This window comes from Ursus arctos, unplaced genomic scaffold (assembly GCF_023065955.2).
Source record: "Ursus arctos isolate Adak ecotype North America unplaced genomic scaffold, UrsArc2.0 scaffold_24, whole genome shotgun sequence".
Taxonomy (NCBI): domain Eukaryota; kingdom Metazoa; phylum Chordata; class Mammalia; order Carnivora; family Ursidae; genus Ursus; species Ursus arctos.
Genome location: NW_026622919.1, coordinates 42491561 through 42505744, shown reverse-complemented (window position 1 = coordinate 42505744; position 14184 = coordinate 42491561). Strand labels below are relative to the sequence as shown.

General features: G+C 54.1%; 1 protein-coding gene across 3 annotated transcripts in view; it reads right to left on the bottom strand.

Annotated features, from left to right (window-relative positions):
• Window positions 1-14184, bottom strand: part of ABR (ABR activator of RhoGEF and GTPase) — a 174690-nt gene that overhangs the window by 128664 nt on the left and 31842 nt on the right. Inside the window, exon 1 of one of the 3 annotated variants that reach the window (XM_057317831.1) lies at window positions 8891-9081. The exons of 1 other annotated variant lie outside the window; for it this stretch is intronic. Coding sequence is in view for 1 of the 2 variants with exons in the window: in XM_026517794.4 (XP_026373579.1) it covers window positions 3850-3910 (61 nt within the window). In the remaining variant the exon portion in view is untranslated. Of the gene's footprint in view, window positions 1-3849; window positions 3967-8890; window positions 9082-14184 lie in introns of those variants that run through there. One more of the 3 variants, XM_026517794.4, reaches the window with a different exon arrangement.

Sequence of the window (14184 nt, the reverse complement as noted above, 5' to 3'; positions counted from 1 at the left end):
ACAATAAGAAAAATTTTTCTCTGGGTAGATGACTTCATTCTGCCAGCCCCACCTCTGAGACTCCAGTGGCCATGACAATAATGGACTAGTGTTAACAAGAAGGAATAAATGCTGGGGCTTTTCAGAGGAAAAGCGTCCATCTGCAGGTGTTCACTAGCACATCTGGGGTGCTCTGATGCGGCCTGGGTGAGACGGCTGCTCTGATCAGACCCGCAGCCTGTCAGGCCAGTAGCCTGGTCCTTGGTGGGGCTAATACAGATGGGAAACTGAGGCTGGTTCATGATGATCTGGAGATGGGTTTGTATCCCCACAGTCCCAAATGCTTTCTGGGCTCTTGGATAGGGCACTGAGTCTATAAGGGACATGGAAATATCACGAGTGACTGAAATATCACCTGGAAGTATTGCCTGGGGTAAAAGAAGAAAGACTTTCCATTTGAAGAAGTGCCAAATTATTGCCTGTCCGGCGCACATCCATGTCTCAGTTCAGCTCTGTGTGGAGGGTGGAATCCACTCAGAGGGGCAGGCTCAGAGCACCCCCATTTTGTTATTCCACAGAACTTAATTTAATCCAACCTAATCCCATGGTATAGAAGAAAACCAAGAGAGAGTGCTAAGTGCTCAATGGAGAAGGTGATGAGAGAAAGACACAGAGAAGATAAAAGGAAGAACTCAGCCCTATAGAAAGAATCACGCCAGCTCTGGGGAGAGAGTTGAGGCAAGGCCCTGAGGGGCAAAGCTGATGTTATTACATTAACGTAGGAAAATGAGTGGTACAGAGACAAGAAGAGGGGTGGCTGGAAGCCTCACCTACCACCCCAGCTCATCAGGAGCAAAGACCCTGCTCCGATCAGCCCCACAACACACTGGTAGCTGGGAGTCAACCCATCTCCTTGAGTAGGACAAATCGCCACCACAGCAGCCCTTCAGCACTTCTACCATAGAGGAGAAAGGGGCTCTGCTGTCTACCTCTTATCAAATGACCATCAACCTGCAATGAAACTGCGCACATTCCTCCCGGCATTGATGGTGAAGCCCGGAAGAAGGAGCTGACGACTCCAAAGGCAAGAAGTCAGTCAGAAGAGGGGCTGGTTGGCAGTCTGGCACCTTAGGAGTAGAGAATCACCAACCTCAGGGAGTTCGGTACCTCAACCACCCCCACCGTGGCTCCAGGACCAGCCCCCAGTTCCTGCTAGAGACACATGGACAGGTTGGGCTCAGAATCTTTGAGGCCTACTTATCCTGCTGGACCATTTCAGGAAGAATCCTGTGAAAACAGGACCAAAGAGACAGATGCCCCCCATTCCATGACATCCCAAGGCCTTGAGTAAGCTCAGACATATCTAGGTGGCACTCAGAGTCTTCCTTCCCAACGCAGAGTATGATCTGAATTCTAGCTCTGTCACTTACCAGTTACGTGACTTTGGATCATGATCTGAGCTTACCACACCTCTCTTCGTGCAAAATGGACATAAGACTAGGAATCTTGCACCGTTGTGTAATCTGGAGAGGACGGCTAGAGAGAGCCCAGCATAGTGCCTGGCATATATGAGCTCCTCAGGATATGCTATTATCACTGTTACCAGGAGCAGCATTTAGGAAGGACCTCTATCGCGGGGGTCATTCAAGTCTCTAAGACATCCATGGGACACCCTGTGTCCTGGGGACATGCCCTTTACAATTCCTGCTGGATGTAGCTTTTGCGGGAACTTGCCACCCCAGGATTGTGAGCCTTGTAAGCCAACAGCTTTCTGAGAGGCAGAGGAACTTCCACTGGGAGCCACAAAACCATGCTGCCAGGCAAATGACAGCCCGGGTATTTGTTTTAATTTAGGCTCTTGTCAAGAGGAAACTTCATGGCTAACAGCCCAAACATGACTGCACAGCACCTCCCCAGGAAGCCTCATTCTATGGCTCTCAAATAAGCCATTTTGAGGAGGGAGGCAGGGACTCCTCACATTGCTGCCAAGTCAGCGCCTCCCCCCCACCCCCATCCAGGCTGCCCCAGGAGCCCAGGGGCCAGGGCAGCAAGCAGCACGGCAGACAGCTCAGATGCCAGCCTGCCTCAGTCAGGGCTGGTTAGCAGGCACCCCCAAAGAAGACCTCAGTTGAATTCCCTTTCCAGGTCCCACCTTCCTCTGGTCAGAAATCTTCAAGGAGAACCTCAGACAATTTTGCTTCCCTGCTCCAAGAGGAGGGGGGAGGGAGAGACAGGAAAACTTGGAAATAATTAGGTTGAGGAGTCTTCGTCAGGGCAATAGAGAGAAAACCAGACACAGATTTCCATAGGATTCTATACTTTGAGAAATACGGAAATCATTACTGGGTTTCATAAAGGGCCAGAAATATTCAGGAACATAAGTAGCATGTGAATATGAGGCATTGTTTTTACTGTTATTTGCAAGAGCGCAGCTAAGAGGTCACTAATCCTTCCTTCAGGTCAGGAGCTGATCCGCAGCAGGGCTCTGAACAGATGTATGCGCCCATTCACGCAGACACACGTGCACACACACGCCACACAGCCACGGGCCCTGACCTTCACCCAAGGATGCTGGCCTCTGCGGGGGGGAAGGAGCAGATGGAGTGGCTGGGCTCGGTGCAAGACTGACACCCAGGGGATCTGGCTTTGCCCCTTTGATGTTGAAAAACCAAAGTGGAATGAACCATCACAAGGAGAGCTCCTGGGCAGGGGGGAGGTAAGGAAAAAAGGATGGAGGGGGAAGAAGGAGGGAGAAAAGGGAGGAGAAGACACGGGGAATGATGGGGACCCAAGGTGATACAGAGGTCCGAGGCCGGATGCTGAGTACAATGCCTTGGGGTTCAAGGCACCATCCTTGTCCACTCATCTCTTCCCCCATACAACTGTCACCAAGAAATTTGAGCCAGGTTAACCCTTAAAAATGTCCTTGTCCCATGGCACCACCTGCCTCCCCTGCCTCAGGACTCTGAGCTAGGAGACACAACAAGAGAGAGGGAGGGTTCCACGGAAGTGCTCAGAGAGGGCAAAATCCACTTACTAGCTTCTTCAGGGGCCAGCAGGACACTCTTCCTAACTCCCTGAAAGCTTTGGGGAAGGTGTTTCAAGGGAGAGGTGGAGAGAAGTGCAGGGCTTTAGTCACCTCAGCAAGGCAGGGTGTAAGGTGGGGGCGCTCACGGCTCCGCACGAGCCCCCAGAATGTACGAGTGATCAGTTACACATCCCCAGAGGCAGTGCAAGAGCAATCACATGATTGAGGCAGATTTGGGAGCGAGGGGGTGGAGAAGCCGAGGTTTTGGTGTTTTTCTTTTTTCTTTCTTTTTTGGGGGGCGGTGAGGGTGGGGGTGGTGACCAGGCTGGCAGGAAAGACTGCTGAGCCGGAGGGTTCCGGCTCCTTCAATCCAAATGTACCCCACGGAGACCTGCACCTACAGTCCCTTCCACTCGACCCCACCTCCACCCCCAAAACACACAACGGCCCCAGGATGTCCCTGAGGTGACAAACTCAGGCGCCAAGGACTTTGCCAAAATGGCCTTTCTGCTTAGGCGTGTACAGAAGCGGAGGGAGCACCCTACAAGGGCTCTCCTTGCTGAGGGCTGGGGAGTGCTCAGTTACACAACAGGTGGGAAAGGGGTGACACAGCTCTCCTGGTCCTGTCGGGCCACTGGCCCCCCACCCGCTCGAAGTCCGCCCTGGGAACCCCATCTGCGGCCGATCTCGGGGCGGCCCCCACGTCTCTCCCCCTACCTCCCGGCGCCCTGGCACCTGGCCGGCGGGGCTCCCCAGAAAAGCCCGGCAGGTCGGGCCCCGGGGCCGTCGGGGAGCCAAGGCCCCTTCCCGCCCGGCCATCCCCGGCCCGAGCGCACACGTACTGCTGTAGAGGGTGTCGATCCAGGAGAGACGCGGCAGGCCCCGGTGGCTGAGCGGCTCCATGCCCGCGGCTCGGCGCGGCGGCGGCGGCTCCGTCAGATCGGAAACCCGACCCTCATCGCACAACAAAGGAGGGAGGGCGCGGGCGGCGGGCGGGCGGGCCGGCGGGGAGCCGGGAGGGGCGGCCAGCCCGGGAGGCCGAAGTTGCCGGGCGCCGGGCGGAGGCGGGGGGAGGCAGGGAAACAGGTAGCAGGGAGGAGCGAGCCGGAGCTGCCGGGAGAGGAGGGGAGGGCGGGCGAGGGCAGGCGAGCGCCCCCGGGAGCCCTTCCGGCCACTGCGGCCCGGACGAGCCCCGCTGCGGATCCCGGAGCGGCGGCCCCGCAGCCCGCCCGCAGACTAGCAACTTCCCCGGGGCTGCGCGGCGGCCAGGGGCGGGGGGGCGGGGGCCGCGACCAATCGGCGCGAGGCTCCCGCGCCCCCTCCCCCGCCGCAGCACGCCTCCAGACCCGGTCGGGGGGTGTGGGGAGCAGCCCCAGTCTTCTCGGACGCCCAGGCGAGAGGGGCTCCAGCCTGTGACAGCGGGGTGGTCCCGCGGGGTGGGGGTCTCCGGGCTGCGGCGCAGGCCCAGGCTCCTCTTCCTCCCCTCGCTGGGCTCAGCCGAATTCTGGCAACCCGCAGACTAAGTGCCGCGGGGAGACCTATGGGCCCCGCAGGGGTGACATCACCTGCCACCCCAGGATCTCTAAGCGCAGTTTCTGGGGCCGGTGCTGCCGTCAGGCCCCTCCCCTCGGCAAGCCTGGAGGGCGGCGCTGACGGGGTTAAGGTCCTGCCGGCCCGAGGAAAGCCTTGGCCGCCGGGGCACTCTTTCCTTCCAAACCTTAACCTCATCTGTTTAAACACCCTTGACCTAAAAGCCGGGCAGTTCTGCCCAACACACCAGAGGGCTGCGGCTGGAGAAAGGCAGGGGGCTGGGGGTCAAGGAGGGGCAGTGGAGGACAAAATGGAGACAGGGAGAGACCCCAGGGTCTTCACTGGGTTCCCCAGGAGACTTCTTTGGGGATCCACAGTCACAGTCCAGGAGGCATACCTTGCATGTGTAATCGCATACAAGTTGAGGGAAGTCTGGGGTCAAGATGAAAGTTCCTGGTAAGACCTCCCAAAAGCAGTGAAGAGGTCGTTTGGGGGGGGGGGGTTGCTTTATGCTTGTCTTCTGGTTGCTGGTTTTATGGGACCCAAGGCAACTTTGCCACAGATTTGGTCCTGTAGGCCTCCTCTGAAGGGCCTGGGAGGGAGGGAGTTGGGCTAGGGTGGGCAAGGGCAGGGGGCGATGAAGCTCCTCTCCTGAACCCTGGAGAAGGGAAGCAGAAGCCTTCATGGGACCCACCCACATGGGGGCAGGGCTCCTCATCCTTCCAAACAACCACAGATCCAGTTCGTGAGGAGAAGAGCAGCCCCTCACCCATAATGCTGACAGGAAGCCTGCACCCAGCCCCTGCAGCTGCTTGGGTGCAGGCCTCCAGCTCATAGCCAGTCAGGTGAGCCCCTGGGTGCAGAGGACGGGTGCGGAAAGCTTTCACAGGTGGCTACAGTGGGTGTTTCTCAACTGTGAGGTAACACTGGCCCCTCCCCGCATCCACTCAGCTCTCCCCCATCCCAACTCTCCCGGCTCAGACTCTGGCTCTGTCTCTTGTGGCCCCTCCCTGCTCAGCTGTCACCCTCCCACCATCCCTGACTTGCACACAAGACTGGGAGGACCAAGCAGGCACCTGGAGCTTGGCAGAGAGGGGGGTGTGCATCTCCAATGAGATGCTCCAGAAATAGAGCCAGGATGGGAGAGGAAGCAAATGGGCTCTCAGAGGAACCAGAGGGAGGATGGTGAGGGTGGAGGAGCAGAGAGGGGCCCAGAGCCTCTCTTCTTCCCACGTGGAACTCTCAGAAGGCACGGAACCCAGAAGAAAGGTGGAAACAGGAGCGCAGCCCAGGGAGGCAGCAGCACTGCCCCCTCCCCAATACCAACCACCACCAAGGCAGCCTGGGCCCTCTCGGTATGCTGCAGGGATTTTCCTGATGGCCACATCCGGGCACTGACTGTCAGGAGGCCAGAGATGTATGTTTCTGCGTGAGACACATACATTTGCATACATTTTACATTTTTATCTACAAAGGCTTGAACATGCTATTTTCAGCATTTTCAAGCTAAAATGTTACAGTTGCTCTCCTTAGCATTGCCACAGTTTGCTTTTTTTCCTACATTCTGTCCAATCCTGTCCTGGACCTCCCACTCCAGAACACAATATAGGGTACAGGAAGAGAGGAGTCTTGGAGGCAGTAAAGAGGAACACTTGTAGTAATTAACGGAGAATGTCTGCGGTGCACCTGGCTTGGACCCCAGTGCTTTGCTTACGGGATCATCTCACTGCGAACCTCACTACCATCTCAGCTCCCTGAGTTTTCTAGATGAGAAAACGGAGGCACTGAGTAACTCTCCCAGCCATCCTCCATGTCCACACAGTCTCCCGCACACGCGTCCCAGGAAAGGGCAGTTACTTCAAGATGTCCTTGATGCCATTTCTGGTGGCTTCCAGTAGATGGTAACACCACACAGCCTGACTCTAATCTTGGCTTGAAGACAAATGTGTGGGCCTTTGAGCACCAGGGGGATTTGAGACTGGAAGAGAAGCCTCTAGATTCCTGGCACCGAGGGTGGGGAGGAGTTTGGGGAGACCCAATACCACATTCGAGGAAGGAAGGAGTTAAGGAATCACTGTCATCTGCATTTTGCCAAAGGTTAAGTGCTCTGCCAGCAACCCCAATCTGTCAGAGCAAGGGAGGGGCTTTCCTGTGGACAGACGGCCCTGATTCAGCTAAGTGCAGATCTGCCTTCGAACCCCAAGGCACTGAATCAGCACCCAGCACGCTTCATCCTCCAGGCCCACACTAACCATTCTCTGTGCAGGCTTGTGGGTGAGCACTCTCCACCTTCGCAGCCCCCCCTCTGGCCTATGCACATAGGCTGCTCTCAGCTCTCTACCAGCCTTACTGACCATCTGCTCCCGCTTCACCACCCACCCGTTTAAGGGGGATTGAAGTGTCGGTTGCCTTGCCTGTAGCACTGGGCCGATGATGAGAGGCTGGGTGGGAAGGAGATATATCCCATTCTGAAGGTCAGTGGTCTTGCCCTTAATTCCCAGGTGTGCTACTCATTGCCTTCCCAGCAACGGACTCTTGCTTCTACCAGCCACTCAGCCAGACGGAAAGAGAGTAACTGTGCTTACAGTAATCAAAACTCGGTACTGCCACTTTTCTTCCCTCCTCACTGTTAGCAACCCAGCTCCACTGTGCACAAGAGGAAGGCTGGGGAGTCCCTGACGGAGGTCACTGCGGGTGAAAAGGGTGGCCATTCACCTCTCCCCATGCTGCGGCTGGCAGGGGGCACCAGTGTGCAGAGGCTGGAGGACAGGTGGGGGTGGAGGGCTTCCGCATTCAAATTAAAAACCAAAAACCAGACTATGATAGCCAAAAACCCAAAACTTTGTACCGTTCCTGCCAGATCTGCTCTTTAAAAGCTGGGACTGCATCTTGTTTCGCTAAGGTATCCACAGCCCTCAGCCCAGTGGATGACTGAGGCTCAGGCAGACTCCGAAGCAGCCACAATCACATTGTGGCCCCAGACCAGACTCTCTGCCCAAAGCCCAGCATCCAACAATACAGGTTGAATACGTAAGATGAATGACAGCTGACATTTGCCGGGTGCTTGTTAGGTGTGGGACACCGCTCTGTGGGCTTCATGTGGATTATCTCCCTTAATCCTCGTAGTAAGCTAACGAGATAGGCACTGCTCCTCTCTCCATTGCCCAGAAGCAGACAGGCTAAGCATCGGACAGCTAGCAGCTGCTGACGCTTGGAAATGAACCTGAGATGTGTACAGTCTCTGTATTGGACTGCAATGAATGAACAAATGAATGAACAGAATGAAGTTAAACTCAGGGAGAAAGACATTGGAGCCGTGGTAGGAATGCAAGGCAGTGTAATTCCAGAACACCCCCCCCCACCCGAAGCCCACCAATGATTAAGCAAAAGGAGAACTGGTTCTCAAAGCTGCATCTACCACAAAGGGCAGATGACTCTGGACACAAGCTGGATGCAATCAATCTAGTGACTGTTTCCTGAACTCCCACTGAACCCCACCGCTTCTATGCCTTGGGCCAGTCCCTAGCCTTTCCCGGCTCAGTTTTCAAATCTATAGATGGGTACCCACACGGATCAGGCAGAGGACTTCCAGGCTTCCTATCTGCCTTCGAAGACCATAAATTCTGCTTCCTAGCAGACCTTGCGGAGCCTGTTTCTGGCTTCTTGCTTCATTTCCTTTACCTTGGTACGGTAAAGTGGTAAAGTAGCATTTACAGTTCTGAGGCTCGCCCTCTCCCCTTGGGCCTGGGAAGCAGGAAATTCCCTAGGCCTCTCCAGGGTCACCTCTCAGGGAGCAGGCTTGGCCTGACAGTTCTAGCCTTTGTCCTCTCCCTACCTGTCTCTTCCCAGCCTCCCTACTTTCCCAGAGACAGTGAGATCTACAGACAGCACAGATTAACTCAAAGCCTTCCCCAATTATTTATTTCTCTACCAAAGTTTTGTGTGTCAGCTTGAGTCATAAATATCTGCGGCCCTGGCAAGATGTAAACCAGAGAACTGCATTCGCGCCCTTGTTGTCTCCCTCAGCACCGTGGCCGGGAGAGGCCCAGTGCCATCTGAGTCTCTGCAGCCACGAAGACCCCCACACATCCCCACACAGTTCCCAGAGGCTCTGGTGAAGCCCAGCTCCCCCGGCCAGCGGCCGCAGTGAGTCCAGCTTCCTGGGCAGAGTAGCTGCCTCGGATTCTACTAGGGAAGGTGCAATTTCAGGAGGCTCTCGTGCCAAGCCCCTCAAGTGGCCCTCATACAACCTGGCTCAGATTGTACCCCCAGGGGTCAATGTGAGAGGTTTCCTAGAGAGTGGATCAGAAGGCTCAACAGTAGGGGGTGGAGCCCCCTTCCTAATTTACTCACCACTGCATCCCCGTCAGCATTTGGAAACAGGCCAGCAGAAGAGACGGAAGGATTCTCTAAGTCCCAAAAACCCAGAGACAAAGTTCAGCAGTTCCAGGCTTCTCAGGTTCAAGTGCAGCAGAGGCCTGTACGCCTGGGGTCGGAGCTCACAGGCTGGCCCTCAGCCCTCCTGTGGCCGCCGTTCCCCTGAGGCTGGCTGTGCGGCTTGTTCCTTCAGCCAGGCTTCTGCAGACGCACCCAGGCCTGTGCTGCTCTGCCAGGAGCTGTGACGCCACCAGCCAGAGTTGGCCCGGTCCCTGTCAGGCCCAGGAATGGCTGCAGGGGCTGAGGATAGGCTGTGAAGGAGACTGGCTCCAGGAGCTGGTGGCTCAACATTCAGGAAGGCAAGGACAAAGGAGCATCAGAGCCTAGTCAGTGGTACTTGTCATCAGTGGAGTCTTGTTTTGGGGTGAACCGTGCAAGTGTGCAGTGGGCGGTCCTTTCTCTTTAAGGACCAGGCTTTTTAAAAGCAAGTTCCCTCTGCAGTCACTCCTGCCACCAGCAGTCCTGCGGAGGACTGCGTGCTGGGTTGGGGGGGGGGGGGGGGGTTGAGGACTGGTGGGGGGGCTCCCGAGTGCCATCTGGTGGCCCAACAGAGCAGCAACTCAGCCAACAGGACCGCTTGGTCCTGCCAACCTTGGCCACGGTCCAGCCAAGAGGCCTGGAAATGCCTGTACCAAAATCTCAGCTTCACCCACCAGATTCTGCACAGAGCTGCAGGCGACCATTGTGAGTAACCAGGCTAGGGAAGGCAGGAGGAACTCCATGTGGGGTCAAGAGACATCAGGAGCCCCCATGAGTAGCCTGGGAAGAATAACCATCCCACTGGACAAAAGCTTCTCCAAGAAATTCTCAAATGGGGGGATTTTTCCAGTTTCCCAGCTTGCCAGCTTCAGGACCTAAAGCACAGCTGTGTGTATTCTGCGCCCGTAAACATGGGAACAGTGGTTCTCAATCACGGAAGGGGTAGTTGGTACTGACCCACAGGAAGTGTTTGCAAATGTGACGAAGCATTTTATTTACTTATTTGTTTTTGTAGGAGTATTTTAGAGCCAGAGATGTGAAAGTGTCCTGCAAAGTGCAGAGCTGTCCCTGAGTGTCAACAGTGCTGAGAACACTACTTGGTTAGGTGGAAACGAGGATGTTCTTTGGCAAGCTTGCACGCCCTGTTCTTTTCCCTGGTATTCTGCCTTTGATGTCCTCCCTAAATTTCGTCTTCATCATCTTAGAGGTGGAGAGAGGAAGTGGTCTGGCCTAGGCCACCTTCACGAGGGATGCCTCTACCCAGAAGCTGGCTACACACCCGTATGCAGCTTGCGTTGGGTGGTCATGACCCTTGGAAGGGAGAGGCAGCAGCCAGGGTGGTGGCCTAATGCAGACACTTAGAAACAGCAGACAGTGTCTGAGAAGAATCACAGAAGACCAGTCACCCCCTTCCCCCAAGGGACCACCCAGCCACCCTTCCTGTGTGGATGATTCAACCTAGCTGGCTTTCTCTCCCTGAACTGTCTCAGGACACCCATCTTTTACACAAGGCACTTTCAGGTTCTAGTCATGAAACCTTGTGACTCCTAGCTTCCTCCTCCCCAAGTTCCCTGCACTCAGTCCTGGGTTGGTCAGCTCAGTCTCAGGAACATAGTCTGGTACCAGGAGCTGACACAGGAAACCAACACATGTGACATGTATTCTAATGAAGGGTGAGTGGAAAAGAATGAAACTTTGGCTGTGGTGGCCAAAGAAAGCCACACAGTGGTCACATCTGACCTGAGTCTGTTGGTTTGAGCAGTCCCAGGCCCATGAGGCTGACGTCATCACGCGACGGTCCAGTTGGGGGAAACACTTTCCCAGCATCCCACAGCAACTAGAACACTACCCACTGCTGTTGGAATAAAGACTCACATCCTTTTGGTGGCAGACGAGGCCCTGTGGCCTGGCTCCTTACTTCCTTTCAGCCTCATCTGGCACAGTCTCCTTGCTTCTCAAGTGTTTTCAGAGCTTTTGCACAGAATGATATTTCCAGCTAAAATGCCAGGACATCTCTTCGTCTTGCCTCCAATCTTAGCTTGAATATCACCTCTGCTAGGAAGCTTTCCCTAACCACCAGGCCAGGGGGGGCTGCATTTCAGATTACTCAGTGCTTTTGTAAACCCCTCAAAGCCTATCTCTCCTGCTGGACTGAGCCCCCCAAGAGGATTCAAACCACACCTCTCTTGTTCACCACGGTAACCCTAGCTCCTTGAAATAGTGGTTTCAGTGAATGAATGAATACATGAATGAATGGATGACTGAGTATGTTCCTGGTCACAAAGACCCTGGAATGAGGGAGTATAGACACTTCAGCCAGCCCAGGTCCACCAGCTGGGAAAAAAAAGCTGTCTGGGCTGGTTGGGATGTCATGACGAGAGGGGTCACGCTCTCTGAACAGACTCAGAAAAAACAGGGGCGCCTGGGTGGCTCAGTCGTTGAGCGTCTGCCTTCGGCTCAGGGCATGATCCCAGAGTCCTGAGATTGAGCCCCACATCAGGCTTCTCCGCTGGGAGCCTGCTTCTTCCTGTCCCACTCCCCCTGCTTGTGTTCCCTCTCTCGCTGGCTGTCTCTTTCTCTGTCAAGTAAATAAATAAAAAATCTAAAAAAAAAAAAAAAGAAAGAAAAAAAAAGAAAAAACAACAGGATGCTAGAATCAGATTTGGGGCAAGAGGATTGCTGCTCTAATTAATTCCTAACTGTTCACATGAAATCCAAACTAAAAACTCCCCAATGTGCAGGGCTCCCTCACCAAGCAGCCAGCATTTAATGTTGTACTCTTTTTTACCCAATCAGACTCCAACATGGAAATGGAATAGAAACCAGGAAATGGTTCAGCCCACGAAGGGAACTTTGGTCTCAGTTCTCAGAGTCCTTCTCCTGGGCCCATCCCAAATTTGCAATTACATTTGTTTTTAGAGGAGGGAAGCAAATTGTAGCACTCCTCTGGGAAAAAGCAGCCCCTCGGTGCACACCTGTCCAATCTCTCCTCCCGTGGTCTGGCAGGGGACAGAAGCTGGGAGTCTGAGAAATAAGATGCTGCTGGCCCGCAGCGATGCTGAACTCCCTGATCCCAGGGCTGTCGGCTGAAGCTGTCACTCACTGGGTTCCAGTGATGACTTTGGTGCGCCTCCAACCAGACAGATGGGAAATCTTGCTTTCAGCTCGGGGATGGGAGGAGTACATGGAAACTGATTCTGGGCACCCTGTCTTCGCCAGGACCTCACTTGAGAGGGTCTGCAGGCTGCCTGACAGAGAGCTAGACAGACCCCTGGGCAGGCCAGAGAGCCCTGGAGGCAGTGTGCCAGACTTACCCAGTCTGCCAGGCACCTGCAAAAAAGGAAGAAGATTCCTGTTCATTTTCCCTTTCCCGAAAGAAAGAGACAAAACACCCAATTTTTAGTCAAGGTCTGATCTGCTGGGCCTTGGGTCTGTGATGGTCCAGAAAAACCACCCTAGGCCCCTAGGGTCAGTAAACCAGCTGGTTAGTCCTCTAAAGCTACCCACCAGCTTCTCACTGCAGCCTAGGAAGGACGTTCTGGCATAGTTCATACTCCCAGGGTTCTTCTCTCCCCTGAAATGATGGGACCTGGTGGGAGGAGGTGGTAGTTGTCCATGGTGGGTGGAGGAATGGTAATAAAGGTGATAGCAACAAACACTTACATTGTACTTCCTGGGCCAGGGCTGATCAAAGACTTTGCATGGATTAATCACTGAATTATCAAAGTAATCCCTGACTGCCCAGAATTTATGTCTTTGCCCCTCAATATTCCACTGCCTCCCCAACACAAGGGAAAGAGCACTAAACCGAGCACACCATGAGTCCGGGCCTTGGCTCTGCTACTAACCTGCTGTGTGAACTTGAGGAACCCCCTTTCATTCTCTGAACCTTGGTTTCCTTACCTTAACGTGCAGGGATGAAAGTTGTCCTCCCTGTGATTCCTTGAGAGATAGATGACCAGGAAATGCTTTATAAGGGAGGGGAAAAACTTTCTTCTTTCCCACCCCTCAGTTCCCCAATATTTCAGGAAGTCCCATGGGTTTCAAGGGCTAGAAAAGTTATTCATTAGCCCATCGCATAGTCCCTGAGCTCTATATAAGACTGGGTTCCTTTGCCCAGGATACTTGTGATAGTGGATTTGAGACATGTCTAGAAGTCCCCAAAAGATAAGGCAGTGTCTAGTGGGTCCAGAGAGTGGTGTGGACAGTACGTTATGGAGGGGATGGAGGGGTCACCACTTCGAAATGAGCTGATAACTAAAGGCTTCTTGGAGGAGTGTCATTTGAACCAGGGCCTGGAACGACACCTCATATTTCATCGGCAAAAATGGTGGGGTGAGGAGACAGGGATTCTGGGGGGAAGGAAAAGCATAAGCAGTTATGCAGAAATGTAATTAGGCAGAAATGGAGGTGAAGAGGGGAGCTAGAATGAATGCCTGAGAGAAGGTTCTTTGGGGAACTGGGGGGAGAGTTCCTGATATAACATGTGGCCTCAGCATGAATTCAGGGACACAACAGGAATTGAAGCTTTTCTTAGGCCTGTCTTTATAAAGAAGGAACACCACTTGCCTGCAACACCAACAACAAAAGTTTAGGACTCACCCCCTGTCCCTGTGAGTTTGCGGGCAGAAGCACCCAGTTACTGAAAGCCCTCAGTCAATGTGTCTCTGGCTTCACCAATATTTATGCTCCAGGCACTGTGTTAGGCACACTACTTCCACCCTGTTTTCTCCCAGGCTTATTAGGGTATAATTGACAAATAACACTGGGTGAGTTTAAGGTGCACAACGTGATTTGCCGCATGCATTATGAAAGGTAGAGAAAACTGAGGTGTCAGTTCTACATCCAGCCCACCCAAATGTTCACATCTCCACTCCCCTGGCCCTAAGGAAGAGGACCGGTACACTCGGAATGTTCTCAAAAGTCCTCTGTGCTTTGAACAAAGCTAGAGGCCCTGCGGAAAGATAGCACCACATGGTGAAGTATGAGGGATGCACGTTCCTAAGGAAGGATGCTGTATTTCTGAGAAACCTTTACACAGAACCTCAAAGGGCAAAGGCCCTGAGGAATTTCTAGGCTGGCAGGTTGTCCCTCTGCCTCCTGACCCCTCGGCAGTCTCACGCTCTAGAGACCTCCTTCCATTCTTAGCCATGACTCAGATGAAACCTGGTTCCTCACCCTGAACCTCCCCCCTCATGGCCCAAAGTCTTCTAGATAAGTCATTGCCCAAT